The 21,574-nt window shown below is 40.8% G+C and overlaps 1 protein-coding gene across 1 annotated transcript in view; it reads left to right on the top strand.

The window, feature by feature from the left end:
* LOC135883765 (potassium voltage-gated channel subfamily KQT member 1-like) overlaps positions 1-21,574 on the top strand; it is a 522,644-nt gene that overhangs the window by 74,965 nt on the left and 426,105 nt on the right. Inside the window, exons 3-5 of the mRNA XM_065411048.1 lie at positions 514-640; positions 11,712-11,790; positions 15,441-15,537. Of these exons, the coding sequence (XP_065267120.1) occupies positions 514-640; positions 11,712-11,790; positions 15,441-15,537 (303 nt within the window). The remainder of the gene's footprint in view (positions 1-513; positions 641-11,711; positions 11,791-15,440; positions 15,538-21,574) is intronic.

The following is a 21,574-nucleotide window of genomic DNA, read 5'->3' as shown; positions in this document are numbered from 1 at the left end:
CTAAAACATTTTTGATGTACTATATTTTCCTGTGTATACCAAAGTTAATGTCTGGACTTCTGTTATGTTCATGTAGTCCACCCCTTGTCTTCAAAATCCTTATGTTTCTTAGCTCATATTTTTGTTAATCTTATGAATAAATCTGTTTTCCATTTTTCATCCTTCTATTTTCAACTTTTAGGAACAGTAACTAAACAGAGGAAGACACTTACTGTGACTTCCCTCCAAGTCCACTACTATGATGTTGCCTAGAGGGATTAGGAGAATAACCCTTAGCTCTGAGTTTTCTATTTAAACAACTTATTTATGCTGACTAGTACCTTACTCCACAAATAGTTTGCCCTCTTTTAAATTTGCCCTCTGAAAAAGAAATAAAACACAACCTTGTTACTGTTGGCTTTTTTGGTTTTCAGGAGGTGGCTTGACAAGTCACAGGAGAGGAATGGAAAATGCAAATTGTGGGTTAATTTTTAATGTTAATCACATCTTCTTTTTTCCTTTTAATTCCAACAGGAAATTGTTTTGGTGGTGTTTTTTGGTGCTGAATATTTGGTGCGGCTATGGTCTGCTGGTTGCAGAAGTAAATATGTTGGCTTTAAGGGAAGACTACGTTTTGCCAGAAAGCCTATATCAATTATTGGTAAGATTTATATTGTTTTTAGACTGTTCTGTTAGTATCCTTTTTAAAGTGCAAATATAAAGTTATTACCAAAGAGCATACTGGAGACCTGAGCTGTATCCTTGATTCTTAGCACTGACCTGTGTGTGACCTTGGGCAAGCTGTCTGTGCTTCCTGGTGTCTGTCTTTGCTATCTAAATTGTCCTTGCCTTGAAAAGTTTACAGTCTTATTATGTATTAGAAATGTGCCTAGTACAATGGGGTCTCTAGGCACTACCATGGTACAACTAATAAGCAGTAATATTGCATATCATGAAATAATAGTATGTAGTGGGCCCTTGCCTACAGGAAATCCTAGCTGAAGAAGGAAAATCTGAACGACACAGTCCCTCTCTGGAGTGTAGGGAAGACAGAGAGCAGCGTCACCTGCTGGGGATAACGGGCTGGGTGAGGCTATGTGAGACACTGGGCCTGGGGAGGATGGCCGTACTTTCAGATACTTTCAATAACTTGGTCACCCTCTCACTGGCTGTTTTCTCCCTTCTTTCCCCAGCCCCAGGTTCTCAAATTGTGCTTGAATATGTACTGTAGGGAGGACAGGGTGCAAGGGAGGACACAAAGGAGCTGCTGGATGGAGAGGAAGAGGGACTAGAGAGCTAGTTGAAGGAGAGTGAGAGGGGTGTTGGGGAAAAGGGGCAATGGAAAAAAGTAACTGGATTTGTACGTAACATTACCATAAACATTCTGTTTTGACTTGAGTGTGTTTTTCTTATTTCATTTATAAACCCTTTGGGAAAGGCTTTATCTTCCTATGGTTTTTGTACACCACCTTAACCATTTTAGGTGCTACAATGCTACAAATGTGTATAAAATGTCTGTTAGTACCACATACCGTACACTTCTTAATCATTAAGGGGCCTGTGTTCCCTTTCATATGTTATTTTTATACAGGGGTATTGGAAACTGAGTTTCAGCTCACTGGGTTTTGTGGTCATGCTTCTGCAGGGTATGTGTAGATGGGGAGCAGTGTGTGAGTTTAACCTCATCTGCAGAGTCCACAGCTAATTCCCTCACTCACCACCTATGATTTGCATGAAATTTCAGGTGGAAACTCAGCAAACCAAGTAGTCTGCTGAGGAGCTTAATATGCATAATTAACAATAGGGGAAAATAATGTACAACTTTCAAATCCTGGGGGAAGTTTCATTGCATGCAAAACAAACAGAAGCAGGAATGCACAAAATGTATAGCTGTTAGGGATCTCAAGTGATTAAAAAAATTAATTGTGATTAATCACATGATTAATCACACTGTTGTTAATAGAATACCATTTATTTATATTTTTGAATGTTTTCTACATTTTTAAATATATTGATTTCAATTACAACACAGAATAAAGTGTACAGTGCTCACTTTATATTTTTGATTACTAGTATTTGCACTGTAAAAAAACAAAAGAAATAGTATTTTTCAATTCACCTTATACAAGTACTGTAGTGCAATCTCTTTATTGTGAAAGTGCAACTTACAAATGTAGAATTATGTACAAAAAAAATAACTGCATTAAAAACAAAACAATGTAAAACTTTACAGTCTAGAAGTCCACTCAGTCCTACTTCTTGTTCAGCCAGTCACTAAGACAAACAAGTTTGTTTACATTTGCAGGAGATAATGCTGTCTGTTTCTTGTTTACAATGTCACCTGAAAGTGAGAACAGATGTTTGCATGGCACTGTTGTAGCTGGCGTTGCAAGATATTTACGTGCCAGATGGAGTCGGGGCGGGGCTGGGGGCAGACCGGGGTCAAGCACCCACCAGTGTGAGCAGAAATTGGCGCCTATGCATACTACAGTAGCAATTAATGTTTGTATAGCATTAGAGATCATACAGTGCACTTTAAATGCTAAGTGTAAATCATGAGCACAGGTTGCAACATTTTTGTTAGGGCACTTCAGAACGTCTAAGTATAGAGATGTGGGAGGTCATGTAAAAACAGGTGTAAATACTGTTTTATTCTTGTGGGAATGAAGGCTCATTGGGAAAATACATTTGGAAGTACAGCTGTTGCTGTTATGTTGTAGAAGAAACGGCGTACTAGCCCTATTGCTAGACTTGTCTGTGTGGCTATACATTTGTGTTGTAGATGTTCAGGCTCAGGCTGGAGCCTGGGGTCTGGGGACCCCGCAAGGCCAGAGGGTTCCCAAAGCCTTGGTTCCAGTTGGAACCCAAACCATGTACACAGCAATTTTTAGCCCTGTGAGCCCGAGTCAGCTGATATGGGCCAGGCCCAGGTGTTTAATTGCTGTGCAGATGCACCCTTAATTTTTCTCATTTTTCTTTTGTTGTTTTGTTATAGATGTGAGGATTTAGAAGCTTATGAAAGAGAAGGGACTTTCATTGCCAGGGCCACTAATAACTTTATATCCTAAATCTGCTCACTGCTTCTGAGTTCAGTGCTGTTTATAGAAAGGAGTTAAAATTGGCAGATACCCTCAGTTGCTACTCTTCTCCCTCCTTTGTTTTCCTCTTTTTCTCTCCTTTACTTTAGTTTTGTCAAAGCTTTTCTTTGGTTTGTTTTTTTGGAGATGCTGGATAGAATATGTTGATGAACAAGCATTTTCAAAAGAACAAAAGCCTGGGGGGAGTTGGGGAGAAGAAGCTGGGTGTGCCAAAGGGGAGTGAGGAGGAGAGTGGACAACATGAAAGGGGCAAGATGAATATAATACTGAAGTGAGAGGTGGTGGGGGAAGGAAGGAAAACTACAGGGAGAAAAAGTTAGGACTGGAGGAGACAATTTATTTTTTATTTTTATTTTTGATAAAACTTAAAAGTACAATAGTTTCAACCTTGTATTGGAAGACCTGAAATTTTCATTGTTGAGGTGGAATTTTCCAAAGCCACTAGTGCTGGTCTAACTCTGCCTATGTAGAAATCAGTGGGAGGTGAGAGTGAGGATGGCCTAGTTGTTAGGGAGCCATCTTGGGACTTAGGAGGTACAGGTTCAGGTCTTTGTTCCACCATTGACACCCTGCATGACCTTGGGCAAATCATTAATCTCTTTGTGCCTTAGTTTCCCATCCCCAAAATGGGGAAAATAGAAGTCCCCTGCCTCACAGGGCGCTAAAGATAAATACATTCAAAATTATAAGGCGCTCAGATACTACAGTGAAAAGAGCCTTAGACATGCCTAAGAGAAATGGATATGGGTTTATCAGTGGCTTCAGCAGGAGCAGTGTTGAGTCAACACTCAATGCTTTTGAAAATTCCCATCCTGAATGTTTATAATTAGGCTTTTTGTAAAAGATAAATAGTGGGCACAGGCGAAGATAACATGAGGGATTGCAAGGTCACACACTATCCTTTTGCTGACACATGCTATCCTTTTGCTGCATTACAGAAATGTCACTACAGATGAATTTTTGTAATTAATGTTCATTCCCTGGTAGCTTGGGAGTTTATGCTTTGAAATAAATATTAGGCAGGTATATGTTCAAGGGTGTTGTGTGTGCATTATTATCCCATATTGTCTGCCTTTAGCAACAGGCCTGTATGGAATATATTCATATGCACCTTCAAAGTTTGTTATGGAATGAGACAGGGCTCTGAAGGAGCACCTGCACATTGAATGTGAAATTCCAGTCAACTTATATAAGCCTACCAGTGCCGTGCCAATAAAACACTGAGCGAATGTTAGTGAAAACCACATTATTGTAAGTCAGAACTCAAAGTATGTGCATGCAGGCTGTTTATTTTAAATCCTTACAGACAGATTTTCACTGGACCACTAAAAAGCATATATCCAGCCTAAGAGCTATCTCCAGACCATAAACTTCATACCATAAACTACTAGAGCTGCTAAAAACAATTCAAAGTTTTTATTAAAATGGAATTTTTTTTGCTTTTTGTACTTGAAAAATGGGTGAATTGAGTTTGCTCAAAATCACCAGATATTGAAAGTTGTAGACCAAATGTAAAGATATTAGAAAATTAGAAATCAAATGGTTGAGTTAAGAATGGAAATACTTAAGCAATCTTGACTGTAGGTATTACTATGTGCTCTGCCTATGTGTATAAATGAGAAATACTTGCCTAGCAAGCTGATTTTTAGATATAAATGCTGTTTGAAGCTGCTGAAGGATTTGAAATAGTACAATAAGCCCCAAGGAGGATGGACTAGAAGGCAGGGTTTTCAAAGCTGTGAGATAAATAAGTTGATCATATAGCTCTGCAGTTTTATCACAGGGCTATCATCTCTACCCTTATGTAGTATATATATTGATATAACTGCTGATGAATAATTTATAATGCACCACACTATGCATATATGAGAGTGTGTGTGTGTGTGTGTGTTTATATATGTATAATAGTAGTAAAGGCATATACATTATAGTCAGGTTTGGTAGCACCAGCTGTCGTCTCACTGTTTTGGGATCTATCTGACCCCAACACACACAAAAATATAAATAATTTTTTTGTGCCAAACTTGTTCCTGTTCAGACATTAAGTATTCTCAAACTAGGCTGAAGTCAATCTTTCTGCACTGGTTTTATTATCCTATCATCATGGGTTTTAGTAGGAAAAAAGTGCCTAAAAAAGGGTAATGGGATCAGTTCGACCTCTCTGTGTTAGTCAATGGGGAAAATGAAAGTACTACATACACTTCCAAGGTCTTTGGGGGATCTCGAAACACATACAGTTTTTTTTAAAATGATAGTCAAACCATTGCCACCTCATTCTTCAAATATTCTCAAATTATAATGAGGACAACCTGTTAGCATGGATTTTGTCTGCATGCCTGTTGAGGTTTTAGTGTAGAAAAAAGTCACTCAGAGTTTTGGTGTTAATTAGACCACAAATTATTTATGCAGGTGTTCTAGCATCAGACTGATGTTTTGTTTTGTTTTTACTTTGAGGCAGCAGTTAGGATGTGATTATATGAATCTTTCAGCATTGTTTTTATCATCATCGTTTCAGTGGTTTTTGTTTTTCAAAAAAATGCCCCCAAAAGACCTTGGGGGAGGGTCTGAGACTCCAGGTAACATTTGTCTCATGTATAATCACAGTGGTCCAGCAAATTGAGTTTCTTTGAAGATGATGCTGTCAAATTGACATGCTAGGAAGAGTTTCTGGGGAAGCTACAATTGTCAGATACATTTCCTGGAAAGCCCTCACTTGACGGATGCTGTAGACGGGGAAAAAGGCTTGCTACTGTTGGGCAAAGACTCGCTATTCACAGAAGCAGTTCCAGTTTAACTTCTCTTGCCCTGTTACTATCAATGGCAGTAGCTGTGTTTGAAAGCTCCATTGGCTGTGTGTTTCTCCTGGGGGTGAGACAAGAGGGCAAGAGGAGGCAGGTCTCGACAAGGGCTCCTGAGAATGTTCGCAGTGGAAATGGATGATTCTGATACTGGGCAGTCCAGTGGTGATGACGCTGACCGAGAGCTTGCTGTTGCAGTACGGGGTGGTGGCATGGAAGCATTGGAAGATGAAATCACTGAGGAAAGCGACTCCAGCAATACAGCTGGGCAGTAAAAGTGAGGATCTGCCTGCAGACTTTTACCTATCCAAGAACAAAGCTGAAAAATGGGGAAAGATAGCACAGATGCCAGCAAATCCTCCCGCCAGAAACATCCTGCTTGTGCTCCAGGATTGACCATGCACTCCATATTGTGCATCCAAGGACATTTTATTCCCCTGCTTGCAACTTCCTCTTGACTCAAGCTATGCTAGATCTTATTCTCCAGTATTTTAACAAGTATGGGGCTGAGTTGTTTGGGAGTACTTGGCAGCCAATACTTAAGAGAAACTTCGTGCCTACTTGGGACTGCATATATTAGCAGGTGTTTATAGATCTAGCAGAGAAATATGAGAGGGGTGGTGGTCAAGTGACCATGGAAGACTGGTATTCAGAGTTACTGTCACTCCATCAATTTCCAACCATTCAGAGCTATGGGATTTGTTTGTTGGTATTCTGCCCAGGTGTTTGGTTCCCTATGAGAGTGTCACCATTGACAAACAGCTGGTGGCTTAACATGGTTGCTGTCCTTCCAGGCATTATATGCCTTCAAAATCAGCCAGGTCTAGCATTAAATTCTGCTATGCTGTGACTTCACAGCTTTGTATGTTTTAAATGCTGACATATACGCTGGCAGAGAGGAGAATGCAGCAGCAGCAAGAAACATGGTTAACAAATGGGCACAAGTTTTAGAGGCAACAAGGGACAATTTTTTCACCAGTGTTGGACTTGCAAGGGACTTGCTGCCCCAAAAAACTAACTTTTGGCTGGCACAATGAGAAGGAACAAGCCTAAAATAACTGCTCAGTTCCTCCCCAACGGGCAAAACCTGACCACTCCAGTTTGGTTTCCAGGAAAATATGACCCTTGTGAGTTATGTACCCAAAAAGAGGAAAGCGGTATTACTGTTGTCATCTATGCACTCAAATGCTTCTACCTCTGGGACTGAAGCAAAACCAGATATCATTTATTTTTATAATGAAACAAAAGGACACGTGTGATGGTATCCTCATCCATTGCAAAATGGATAGGCAAACACTGGCTGATGGTAGTTTTTGCGAACATTTTGGACATTGCATATCTGAATGCATATATTGTTTGGATTTTGTTGAATTGCCCCTGCCTTAATAAATCCTTAAGTAAGAGACGGATGTTTTTCAGGGACCTGGGAATAAAAATGAAGAAACCACTGGTGCACAAAAGCAACATTGCAGCCTGCCTCAGGTTTCTAGGGGAACAGTGATTAGTGTGCTAGGTACTGGTCCAGAGCCTAAGAAACAGGCAAGATGTTACATCTGTTCCAGAGAATGAGACAGAAAAACACCTCTAAAATGTGCAAAATGTGAAATTGTACATTCAGAACATATGTCACTTATTTGCCCCATTTGTTCAAAGTAGTAGGCTATTTACTGCCATTTTGCTGTTTGTGCCTCTTACAGGGGCGTGCACAGACATTTAACTTTGACCCCTTTAGGGGGCCACGTTCTGTGCCCCTCCGCCCCCCGGCAGGATCTCACTTTTCCTTCCCTCCCTCCCCTGCCCCCGGCTCCGGCAGGAGCTTGCTTTCCCCTCCCCCAGCCCCAGCCCTGAGGCTGGAGGAGTTCTGTGTCCCCCAGTGATTATGGGGGATGCATGTCCTTGATTCCCCCCCCCGTATGCCTGCCCCTGGCCTCTTATATTGTTGCTGTTGCTATCTTTTTTTGTCTAAACATGGCGTCAGTTAGACCCTGACACCAGCATAGCATGTAGCTTCTTAAAAATATGTTTGATCATGGGGTTAGTTAGACCCCAACACAAGTAATACTTAGTGTACTTTCAAATCTAGGAAAGCTTTAACTTGTTTAGTTGTATACCTTATTAGTAAAGTCAGTTTTACATGCATTCCATGTGGGTTTTTTTTCCTGATTTTTGACATACTAGACGTCTCCAAGATCCCAGTAAAGAAATAGTTGGGTGACTTTTGGTCCAAAATCAAAGGTATGGTTGCCCAATACTTCACATTATAACACCCTGCTTGCAGTTGCTGAAAACTTGGCTAAACATTAACTATTTGGGTTGAAATTTTACATGGTAGGTGTCTGCCTCAGGCTAATACTTTTTTTTTGTATAAAATTTCACCTCAAATGCTTTGAGCCTTTTCCAAAAATGAGGTTGAGAAGAATAGATTATGTACCAGAATTTTAACATATGCAAACCTTTCCTTTTATGAGCTCTAGCACCACCATAGTTTGGAGCAACGACTTGAAATTTGATATAATAGTGATCTTTGTGTGATGGATAGGCCTTTTGCCATTCTATTGAAAATCCACGTAAATTTGGTTCCACCTTATGAACCTTTGAAAAAGAGCAATTTGCACATGCTCAGTAGAGATTTGCTAAAGCTTTGCAGTTAAATTCCCCAAGATTCAGTCCTCACTGGGCATGCTCAAGCCCAGGGCTGCAGGAGACTAAGCAAAACTTTGCCTACATTTGCAACTGTGGGCTGGTGCAAGCTGGGTCTGGGTCTGGGCCTGAGCCTCTGCCTTTGCCCCAGAACTGAAAGCAGGGAACCCATCTCCCCAGTGCTCTCAGCTCACCCCATGCTGGTGCCCAGGCAGCATGGGGGAGGAAGTTGCAATATTCAAATACTGAGAGGACAAGATCTGGGCAAGGGGGAAGGGAATAGATTGGGACATGGTGGGGGAAGTGGGGACTGGAGGCTGGGGAGAATGGCTGAGAGAGAGACTGGGATTTAGGGTGAGCAAAGACTGGAACTGGCAGCTGTAGGGAGCAGAGGGGGCTGAGACTGGTTGGGTAGGGAGACCGGGGTTGGCAGATTGGGACTGACAGGGAATCGGTGGGGCAGGAAAAAATGTGGGAAGAGGGGAGACATCTCTGAACATCCAGGATGAGAGGTGGGAAAGGAGACAGGGACTGGGATGAGGAACCATGGCTGAAGAAGAGAAAGGATTGAGAGAGGGACAGGTTGCTGGGGATGGGGAAGGAGGAGTCAAGATTGTGGGGAATGGATAGAAAGGTCTGTACCCACTAGACACACTCCTCTCCAGAGCCTGGAGTTGAACCCAAGATTCCTGAGTCTAAACATTCCTCTACTGTCAGCAAATATCTGTGAAACCCACTGGCAAAGTGTCTCATCTCTCTTCTGTGTCAGTCCACATAAAGGATGACTACTTACTACTGCTATCAGTTACCTTACTAGCTCAAGTAGCAGAGGTCTGTGTGGTGGAGCTAAACGTTTTAGTCCTACTGATGTCCCATATGGGTGCACTATATGATGCCACTTGATGGAATTTGTGTTTTCAGTTTGCTTTTTTAAAAACCTAAGAAACTACACACACACAAATCCCATCTTCAAAGAGCACTAAGGTTCCAAAGTCAAACATTCAAAAGTTGGGAAATGCCAGAATAAAGGTTGGTTGTGCAACCTTAATTTGTCCCCCTTGTGGATATGCATCATGATAGTCTTTAATTAGATGATTGCGTACTGTTTTTTCCACAGCACCTCTGCTTTATTCAGTTCATAGGCCTATTCATAGGAGGTCCTGCCACTTGTCCCCCCTTGGTAGTATGGGGTGAGGAAATGGATGTTGAGGAGGATGAGCATAGAGAGATGTTCATGAGGCATGGTTTAAGATAGACTGGCTAGATGTTGTGCAGACGTTTCTGGTGGCATGTTGGGTGTGGCCAAGGAGGTTTATGGGGCAGAGGGGTTGATGATAAGTTCCAGAGGGTCAGCAGTGGGTGGGGAGCACCCTTCCTCAGGATCCACTTGAGGAAAACGAGAGAAGCAGGAGACAAGGCTGCCCTCGCCTCTTGGAGCACACAACAGGGTACGTGCAGGGTGGGCAGCTCCATGCAATGGCTGAGCCCTGTAATCCCTCTGATCGTAATCCAGGACATCTCAGAGTCTGATGGTACCAGCCAGGACCAACTTCCAGTGTATCAAGGGGGACTCCCTCACCTGCACATGGAGATGGGGTTGTGTAGCAGGGGTTCTGCAAGGAGGGCCTCCTCCACAGTGGCTGCTACGGACCTGGCCACTGACACTAGATGCTTCCAGGTCCTGAGGAGGTCCCAGTAAAAGACGGGTAGCTCAGAGAGGTCTTGGGAGATAAGAGCTGCTTGGCATATTGGAGATGATGGAGGAAGGTGTGCACCAAAATGCTCCGTGCATGACTACCTGCACTGTCACTGCAGGGCCTGAATGCAGGAGCTGTGGGCCTGCCTGTGGATGCAGAGCAGACCTGGTCTGCCCTCCCATAAGGGGAGGCTCAGGACACCCACAGAGACCCAGTGCAGACTGGCCAGAAAAACTCCAGGAACAACTTCTGGAGTCTGGCTAGGGTTCCTGTGGGGTGGGCTCAATGTGCTGAACTGGTGCCAGAGCATAGACCGGACAAGTTGACAACCAGTGTCCTCCCCAAAAGGACAGGAAGTGCACAGGAGGGACCTGCTCTAGGGGTGAAGCAGAGCTGTGTAGTGGAGGAGACTGTCTGTAGGACTCTTGCCTTATTTGTTGCGAAAGTTGGAAGATGAGTAGTGAATGAGGCAGGGATCTCCCATCGTAAAGGCAGTTGAATTCTACCATTGGGGAATTGAATTATACCCTTGACTGTGCCACATACTTCCTATGTGATGCTGGGCAAGTCACTTGAAGCAAACTTTTTCATGTATGTTAATTAATTGAGCATTTCTCAGTTTCTGGGTGCTTGTTTTGAGACTGATGGGTCTTACGTGCAGAAGAGCTGAGGACTCAGAAGTGTGACTGAAGTCAATGGGAGAGCTATTCTTTGAACGTATTAAGTGTGATATAATGCTAATGAAACATCAGGTCCTAGGTGTCCCAAATTGGGCACCCAAATAGGTAAATCTTTTGACCTTAATCTCTTTGTGCCTTAGTTCCCTATCTGTAAAATGGGGATAACACCCCTTCATCTCACAGGGGTGCTATGGAAATAAATTTAATAATTGTGAAGCATTCCAAAACTATAATGGTCAGTGCCATAGTAAGGACCTTGAGGAGGAAATAATAATTGCGCCTAAGAGTAGGGTTTAAATAGTGTGCAGTGAATAAGGCATGGGCCACACATTGAACAACGATGAGGAAACAACATACATTGAACACCATCCATCCTGTGCACTGAATGAAGTAGGAGTTCTGGGGGAAAATAGAATGTAATAATGTAATTAAAGACTGCATCATAATGCATACAGCACAATGGAGTCAAATTAAGGTATCACAGGCAACCTGAATTCTGGCATTTCATAACTGTTGAGTGCTTGAGTTTCCACCCTTAATAATGTTCTTTTAGTGTGTGTATGGGGAAAGGGAATGGGATGGGGGTGCTCATTTTCTGAAGTGGAAATAATAGGGAATTTTGATGTGATTACCAAACATGTTTTCACTTGGCCTAAACCAGATTTTCATCCTAGTTTTCCAGATGTGAAACTCCACTATGTTAACTCACAGTTCCGACAAAACTCAACTAAAGTCATTTGGTTTTTGTTTGCTTTTTTCATCTGGTGTTCAATGACTGTTTAAGTGCATAAATCTAATGTTCTGTGTGTTTTTTAACAGATCTTATTGTTGTGATAGCCTCAATTATTGTTCTGAGTGTAGGATCAAATGGGCAGGTGTTCGCCACATCTGCCATAAGGTATGTTCTTCTAGTGACTGTAAAGTAACTAAATAAATACAAGAGCATGCATCTATAAACCCATCAATTGTTATTGCCAAAGATGATTATCAAAATGTCAAGGTAAATGGACTATGAAGAACTCAGTGTACCATTGTGCCTCGGTCACTGATTGGGAAAGGCAGTATCGAGGCAACGCATACTGAGTGGGTGTGAGTGTGGAAGCAGAGAGGACACAACTAAAGAAACATTATGTCCCATGCAAAACATCTAACACTCTTTCTGAGGGAAAAAAGGAATATTACAGCACGTTGGTTTATTTAAGAAGTAATCCAGACACCACTTAATTCACTTGGTACTTTTTTGGAAAATGTGTAATTACTTCACTTAAATCCATCAAAGCACAATTGCATTTTATATGGTACAGGTAACACATACCAAGCAGGAACCAGACAAATTTGATTTATGAACTGTTTGTTCAGCTTGCCCCAAGTAGCACAATCTTGTTTTGGATGGTAAACTGAGTAAATACTGGAAAGGAGCGATAAGGAGTGGTAGAGGTGCATTCCCACTGTGCTTAATCCAGCAAAGGGGTGCTGCACCTCCTATAATGTGTTAAGTGCCCTCCCTCCCACCTGAGTCATTGGGAAGTGAGGAAGTCAGCACTTTGCAGGATTGGGCCCAACAGATGTACAACTCCCTTTAGTGTCTGTCTAAGGTATTTATAGGGCACTGACTTTTGGCATATAAGAACTGATTATGAAGACACAAGTGTCTAGAACAAATATGTACTTTCCGTTCCCACAGGTGAATGTGTGTGTTAAGATTTGTTTAATTTAGTGCTGTCAATTAATCGCAGTTAACTCACGCTATTAACTAAAAAAAATTAATCATGATTTAAAAAATTATTTGCGATTAATTGCACTGCTAAACAATGGAAATTGAAATTTAATAAATGTTTTTCTACATTTTCAAATATATTGATTTCTATTACAACACAGAGTACAGTGTACAGTGCTCACTTTATATTATTATTTTTATTACAAAGATTTGCGCTGTAAAATTTCTAAAAAGAAATAGTATTTTTCAATTCACCTCATACAAGTACTGTAGTGCAATCTCTCTATCGTGTAAGTGCAATTTACAAATGTAGATTTTTTTTGTTACATAACTGCACTCAAAAATAAAACAATGTAAAACTTTAGAGCCTACAAGTCCACTCAGTCCTACTTCTTGTTCAGCCAATCGCTAAGACAAATACGTTTGTTTACATTTAGGGGAGATAATGCTGCCTGCTTCTTATTTACAATATCACCTGAAAGTGAGAACAGGCGTTTGCATGGCACTTTTGTAGCCGGCGTCACAAGAGAGTCTAAGCCTTCAATGGCATTGTCCCTGCGTGGAAAAACAGTCTAAATTATGCAGGTCCCACTCTGTTAAGGGCATTTTAGATTAGGGACAGGATGTTGCAGTCTGTTCTGAAGTGAATGATAGTGTTGGATTTCACAAAGCACAGCTGTCATGTTTGCCTTGGGCTTTGTTGCTTTTGCAGCATGCTGCATCAACGTAGGCATTTTCATTCAGCCCCGAATAGAGTGAATTGCAATAGTCTAAGCTGGAAGATACAGAAACATGGATCACCCTGGTTAGGCTGTTGTCTGACAGAAAAGGGCGCAAGTTCCTGACCTATCAAAGATGAAAGGCCGCTTCTGCCCTGGTGGAAATTGGCAAGTCTGGAACCAGTGCAGAATCCACTACAAGTACAAAGTTTGTAGCACTTTGATAGTCTGCACTCTGATGTCTTCAGACTTTTTTGTATAGATCATCAAAACAGTCACCTTTGCTACCAACATCACTTCTACATTTGCGGAGAGCTTGTGCATTTGCAGAGAAGCTATGCCTCTGCTATGCCTGTCTCTGATACTCCACAAACATCAATTTTGGTAATATACCATTGATCAAGTGCCCATAATGTCCATATCAGCAGTTGGACGCCATGATGGTAAGCAACTTAGATATATTAAAGACAGCTCAACCAAGAAATGTCATAATGTCTACTTGCTGTCAGCTGTTAAATTAAAGAAACCTAGGGGAGCATCTAAAAATTGTATTTGTGTCCTTTCCTTTTCCCCCCATGGGGGAGCTGTGTGAACCAGCCAGTGTTGGCATACCACATATTATGAGAATTCTCCTCTTTCAGTCCTTATTTCAAAAAATTACATGTTTGCAGTTAAATTTCTGAAACGTAATACAACTGTGTAGCATCCATAGCATATCAAAGAATAACGAAATGCCATTTATGTATGCTGCCATTCAGGCTTCACAGTGTCATGGTACAGTGCTTAGTATTGCATGTGGGGTCAAAAAGTACAAGGCTCTAGTAATTTTGATTTTTTTCTTCTGGGGAAGCTTAGAAAAAAGCGAACTTTAAATGAAGGAGAGATTAGATTTTCTAAATGCAAATGCAGTACCTGTCTTTGAGGAGTAATAGGGATTGCAGGACATCATTGTGGAGAAAACTGTTGAGGTTCCTGCCTATTAATGTGGCACAAGAGAGCTTAACTCTAATGGGATGATAAAAAGAAAAAAATTGGCTGAATTAAAAAAAAAAATCCTAGTGGTAAAACCTATTTGACTGTGGATTTGGACAGGTCACTAGAAAGTAAACTTGAAGGACAATCTTGCAGTAGCAGATGGATAGGTGATTCCTTTCCTTCTCTGTCTACTTAGATTCAGTGATAGGATTTCAATAGGGTAGTTGCTATAAGCAATGGCTAAGAGTGTGTGTGTGGAAGAAATAAAGAGATCATGATAAAACCAAACCAAACTAATGAGAAATATTTTAATTTGAATTATTAATTTAAAATTATTCATACATTTCTTCAGCATAGGGTTGCCAACTTTCTAATCACACAAAACTGAACACTCTTGCACCTCCCCTTCTCCGAGGCCCCACCCCACTCCCTCCATCCCCCCTCCCTCCATTGTTCACCCATTTGCACCGAGCTGGGGAGGGTCCCTTTTCGACCAGGAGCTCTGGTTGAAAACTGGACACCTGGCAACCCTCCTTGAACTGCAAAAGTTCCCAATTCAAAATTCATGTTCTGTTTGGTTACTTAAGTTGCATAGTATTGTCTCTACTCGCTGATTGGATGATTTATGTAACTAAAAACATACAAAAAAGTGAGAATTGTGACTTTTACAATTGAACGTTCAATTCAGGTTTTGCTTTTGGAAAATATAAGGGTTAAAAGTTTACTTTTTGCAAGTGTTCACGCTAGTAAAGTTTTGGTACTGAATGTTCTCAGAAAGCAAACATTTGAGAGTCACAAATAAGTAAAAATGTAATGTGCTTATGAGTATGCACAAATAGTTGTACAATTTATTTAACTATTTGGTATATTGATATACTATACACTTAAATACAGAGTAGTATACAGTATTGAAATTTATGGGTCCACACACACAAGGTACTGAATAGTCTTAATTCCCAGGCACATCTCTGGGAAGAGAAGTTGCTCAGCATCCTGAAGGATGATCATGCAAGTTTTTTGTTTTTGTGGTTTTTTTTAATTACAGTATATAAATGCATCCTGAAGGTTGTGTGCAGATTAAAAAATAGTTTGTATAGATATTTAAGTTTTTGATTTTATTTCGCATTTTTCTTTCAGGGGAATCCGGTTTCTCCAGATACTTCGCATGCTTCATGTAGATCGGCAGGGTGGCACTTGGAGACTCTTAGGATCAGTTGTTTTCATACATCGTCAGGTACTGGATATTTTAAAATCTCTAACACGTGGCTTGTGAAGCTTATTCATCTCTTGGACTTCAAATCATGATCTGGTTTAAAATGAACAATGATTGTTGCAAGATAGAATGAATCACTTTCAAAGACAATCACGTTTCTTTTTATTTTTAAAACAGGAACACAATTAGGCTGAATATTTCTTTCAATTTGGTGGCTAGTAGGCACCAGCAGTGGTATTTTTCTGGAAATTAGCATTATAGCTGTGAATAATGGTTCTCTCTGAAGTTTGATGGAACTATTCAGGCATAATTTATTAAACAGAGTTACATGGTTTGTCTCGCATATAAAAATGCTGTCAGCTGTATTTGCAGGAAATGTCTTCTAGCCCAGGTTATTTTGGCAAAAAAACAAAAACCAGTGGAAACATTTTAAGTAAACACATCAACCATTTTAACCATTCCTTTTTATTTAGCTACTTAAATATTGGGGTTTCTAATCTGTACTATAAATAAAAATATTAAATATAGTGTTATAACATGCAGGAAACACTATTTTATCTAAGGATATAGGCTGTGAAATACAGGTAAATATTTCTATAAATAGCAGACTGTTTTTGTTAAAGCTTTTACATTTTAGCATTACCTCTCCTGTTCAGAAGTACTTAAGCTTAAATAATCACTTTTCGTATAGACTTTTACACAGACTTTGGCAAATGAATGATTGAAGGGCCCTTTTTAAAGGGTAACTTTTGAATAGTTTTTGATTAAAACCGGTGCTTGAGGTTAACCATATCAACATAATATTATTGTCATTCTCTCTTACTCATCCTGTCATATTATAGTGGCTTGTTCCACACTATAGAGTTCTTCACCTTTTATAGCCAGTTATTTCTCCTCCTATGACAGTCCTTCCTTCACACTTCTTCATATAAATCTGTTCTCCAATTAGTGTAAACAACTATGAACTTCCATCACAGGTGCCACCTGCATTTACTTCAGCAGATCATTTTTATGTAATGTTATGTTACAGATGACTGGGAGCCGCTTAAAGCAAAACAGTGAACATCTATAGTATAGTTATTCTTGTGCTATTAACATTTCTGCTGCACTGCTGGTAACTTCAGCTCCAACAGGTTGAACTCCACTGAAAAACATTGAATTCCTGTTTAAAAAAAATCCCAAAACAAACAGCAAAAATCGCTCAACACAAATCCACTTCATTCCTATATGACAGGAGTAATTTTAATGGCCCATGTCAGTGTAAGCTTCATTGTTTATCTCTACACTACATGGCTATCCATATAATACTGGACTAGACTCCTAAAGTATTTTCTTAGCATTCATGAGGCTTACTGTGGGGGTTTTCTGGGGGCAAATAAAAAATACCTTGGAGAAGATAAGCCCATGAACCAAATGAATTTGAAGTTCTATTACTCCAGAGAAGTGATTATGATGATCTATAAACAGTCTTCATATCTGTGGTGCTTGACTAAAGAGATCATCCACTGACACATGAGCAGTTCAAAATCAAAAATATACTTTATTGACATTGGATAAGTGTAGCTGAAACTACAGTGAACAGAAGGGAAAACAGAACTTTTATTCCCCTCCAGTCTGCAATAGAAATTTGCGTTTTAAAGAAAAAAGGATCTCAGTTTCTTTTTCTTTGCAGCCAGCATACAAAGCAGACTTTTATTTGTTCTTGTTGTTGATGAATTGGATACTTTTTCAATATAAAATAGGATCCTAAATCCCTGAAAAGTGCAAAAAAGTAAATTATTTGGGTTCCATTGAAAATGGATTTGCTTGTATCTGTCTGTGCCCAGAAAAGCTTACTAAAGATTGAACCAATGCTTTCCATGTGTGTCTGAGTTTTACATATAGCTGTATTAGCTCACTGAAACCTGATTTGGCCAGGGCACTCAGCTATTTTCAGCAGGTTGAGCTTATACTAGTGTTTTTTGCCAAAGGCAACAGAACATGAGTCAATATCACATATGGTGATGGAAAAACTTGGAAAAAATCATGCAGCTCACTGAAAAACTATTGAGTTAACTTATCGAGCTCCAGCTTATGAGTCTCTAATCACAGAGGTTCACTTATCCCTCATCTTGCTTTGTGAGCTGCCATAATGCTTCTAATAGAAGGTCAATTGATGGTTCTGAGTATTATTATTTGGGATAATTTGTCATAATTAAAAATGTGTCCAGGTTTAAAATAACGTATTGACTTAAGCTCCTCAATACGGATTTATCATGTTACCCTATATGCAAGTGTGATTTTGGCTTTCTTTGCACACCACCCCACCACTAAAAAATTTTTAAGTCATAACTGCAAAGTATAGCGTGTTGGACTTCTGTGGAGGAGAAAAGGAAAATAATTTTTTTTGTGACTCTATTTTTTTGTGACCCTGATGAATAGCATCTCAGTATGTTAGCTGTCCTAATCAAAAGCACGAGAGTAAGCTTTGCTGTGTGGTAAGTGCAAGGACTGCAATACCTGGACTCTTGAGTTGTGTATCTGGCCCTTCTTCTGACTTTCTTGTATTGGGCAAGTTATTTAACTTCTGTCTGTTACTTCAGCTATAAAATAGAGATGATAATCTGAGCCTTGATTTCTGCAAAACATTCAGGGGACTTCAGATGTTAGATGCTTTATTAGTGCAAGCCATCAAATCCTGTTTCTTTATATGTACTTTAGTTCACTTTTGTTGAAATCTTTATATCCTGTCTTCATAGGCGGCGAGTTATATGGGTCCGTGGTGCCTGTTCTCCATCAATATTCAGGAACGTGATGGTGCCCGACTCTACCAATGTTTGGGCTTATATTTTCAGAGCCGTCCCATCCATAGAACAGACCGGAGCAACCACCCCGGGCCCCGTGCTTCAGGGGGATGCAGGATCCAGGGTGGCCTGGACGGTTAGCGTGGGGCCTGGCGCCAGCAGCAGCAAGCAACCCAGCCCCAGCCTACCTCACCCTGCTCCGCCCCTCCTCACCTCTTCCTGCCCCTGCTCTGCTCCCATCCCCACTCCACCCCTTTCCCCAAACCCCCGCCCTGCCTCTTCCCGCCCCTGCTCTGCCCCAACCCCGCCTCTTCTTGCCCCTTCCCCCGAACCTCCACCCCTCCTCTTTTCAGCTTCCGCCCCCTCCCCTGAGCAACGCTGGGAGCCAGCGGAGCAGAGCAGGGTGGGCTGGGGCTGGGTTTCTCCCTGCTGTTGGCACCAGCCCCCCTGCTAACCCTGCAGACCGCCCGGGACCCCACGTGCCCCTGAAGTGCGGAGCCCCCTGGGGCCCGGAGCGGTTGCCCCGGTCCGTCCTATGTATGAGACGGCTCTGCTTGGAACTGTTCTGGGCACCACCAAAAATTATACAAACCTGGCGCTCATGCCTATCTTACACATATCTCCTTAATATAGGGCTGCTGGAACAATTATTTTTAATATTTATATATACACACTTGCTATTGCAATATTTGTTTTTAAACATGTATGTACGTATTCAGAGTGGCCACTAGAGATGATCAGAGGAAGTGATGTTTGCATCCAGACTGAGTTTTGACAAGGGTACAGGCTTTGATGAATAGGGCTACAGTTTAGAGATGCTGATGCTGAAATATCCTCAGTAGTTCTGGTGACATTTCAGTCACAGTGAGATCCTGAGATCTTGCCCAACTCCACTAAAAATCATATTTGTCTGTCTGATTTTAAAAGCCAATACTTCACATAGAAAATCTCTCCAACTATTGTCTGGTCTCTGGCCTCCATTCTAAGGTAAAATCAGTGAGAAAGTAGTAGATTCTGTGTTCCAGTGACTTGTGACATTTACCAATAGCTTGGATGTTTTGTAGTTGGTCTTTGGTTTGAAGCAAGACACAGACAGCTTTAGTGGCACTAATACAGTACCTTGATTCAGTGGGAAGTGATATCATCTGGGGATGGAAGCATAGGAACTTCATGCTAAGTTGGTGTCTAGAACATCTGCCTCCATTGGCTTTCTTGCCCTTTACAGACTACTGAATTCAGGCTTTCCAACTGTTAAATGGACACCCACAAATAGAGGCAGCTCAAGACTATCTGCTGCCCTAGGCAAAACGTCAGTGTGCCACCCCTCTCCTTATAAACCTAGGATGGCAGATTTGACCCAGCTGTCCATCTGTCAAATTTGAGTGACTGGAATTGCAGCCTGGTGCATGGGGTCACAGTGCCACTCATATTTGGCCAGAACACCCCTCCATCATGATAGAGGGGCAGCTGGGACAAATCTGCTGCCCTGGGAAGCTGCCTAGTTTGTCCATAGCTAGAGTAACCCATGCCTACAAACTAAACAATATCTTAGCATAATGAATGGATGATCACTGCTGAAAGAGGAATGACTTGGACAAGATAGCACAGAAAGCTGCCAAAACCAAGAGAAAACAATGCGAGCTGCAAATATAAAAGGAACTCTTAACAGAGTTCAAAGCAATAAGATCAGACATACCAAGTGTATTAACTGCTGTACAAAAAGAGGCAGCAGAGTTGGTGGAGGAGAGGTTGACCACAATGGAACAACGGACTAGTGAAGATTCAGCTCTGACTTCCTCGCTCAACCAATGCATCCGGCAACTAGAGCTGAGAAAAGGACTTACAGGTGAAACTGGATGCTACTAAAAACTGAAACTAGAGAGGGAACAATCAGCACTAATGGATTACTTGAAAATTTATTGAGAAGGGAACCTGCTTTGTTTTGTGCAAAAGTTGATTAGGTACACTGAATCTGGATTATCTCAGTGAAGTTTCAGTGGACAGGCTATGTAGAGTCTTGACTCCCGATGCTACAAGTAGCAGTTGTCTTGGGGAGCATTCCAAGGCTTCACCATTGCCACCAGAGAGATGCTGTAATGAAAAAATGAAGGGAGCAGAAAGAAATTACAGGGTAAGGTAATAAAACCCAGATATTCCAGGAACTCTGACATTTAGCTTTGGATGCTAGTGTAGAAGAATGGTGGGAGAGAAACATCTATTTTAAATAGAGGGGTTCTTTGTTAGACTTGTGTTTTATTTTTAAAAAACATTCTTGCAATATTTGGGACACACAATAAAGGAGAAGAATTCTCTGGAATTCAGAATGATGACTAGAAGAACACAATAAAGAATCAGGGAACGATACAGATGAGGCATATAGTAAATTTTACTATTCAGTCTTCCTGCAGGTGGCAAAGCTTAAATAAAAAGTATTACAAAAGACAAAACAGGAATTAACCCCCAGTCTCTCAGGCAACACAAAGTAAATGTGGATGAAGTCTCCGATCCCTTTTAAAACGTTAAATAAAAAAAGTTTTAGGTGGAAGGCAATAACGTGCATCCTTGGAAAATCCTTGTGTGGGTGAATAAATAGTCTGAAAAATATATTTATAGCTAAGCATTATATATGTGCTTGTGGGTAACTTAAATTAGTTTAATTTCCTTCAAGTTGGTTACTCCTAAGTGATTCATGTATGTCTAAGTCTATAATGATATGACATTGCAGTTATAAACGGAGTATTCAAGGAAAGTTTTAGGTATTTTACAATGTCTAATACTGCAGTAGATTTCATTAGACAGATAATGTATTTTAGCCATTGTCCCTTTTCCAAGATACAATAAATACCAAGAAGATGATATAGTTGTAAGTCCAAACTGTAGAACAAGTCAAATATTATGTGTACGTAGGATGCTTGATCAATGCTGATGATTGTGTCAAAGATGAGGTTTAAAGGAGAACTGCTTTAGCAACAAGTGCTGCACAGTTGATGAAATTATGGACTAATAAAAACATTACATTTGGTACCAAAGTGAAAATTTATCAAACAGTTGTTCTGTCTATGGTCTGGAAGCAGGTGCATTAAATGAAACAGACATCAGAAGGCTGGAGGCAGTAGTGATGGGTTCTTTGGAAAATGGCGGATGTAAAGAGTCATGACTTAAGATAAATCAAGTTAGAAGGAGAGTAGGACGAGAAATCAGGGTACAGAATTGGCTGCAATAGAAAAAAGATTACAATGGTGGGGACACTTTAGAACATAGACATGATAGGATGT

The sequence above is a fragment of the Emys orbicularis genome, chromosome 1, assembly GCF_028017835.1.
Source record: "Emys orbicularis isolate rEmyOrb1 chromosome 1, rEmyOrb1.hap1, whole genome shotgun sequence".
NCBI lineage: Eukaryota > Metazoa > Chordata > Testudines > Emydidae > Emys > Emys orbicularis.
Note: the sequence above shows the minus strand (reverse complement) of the source record. Positions and strands in the feature narration are given on the sequence as shown.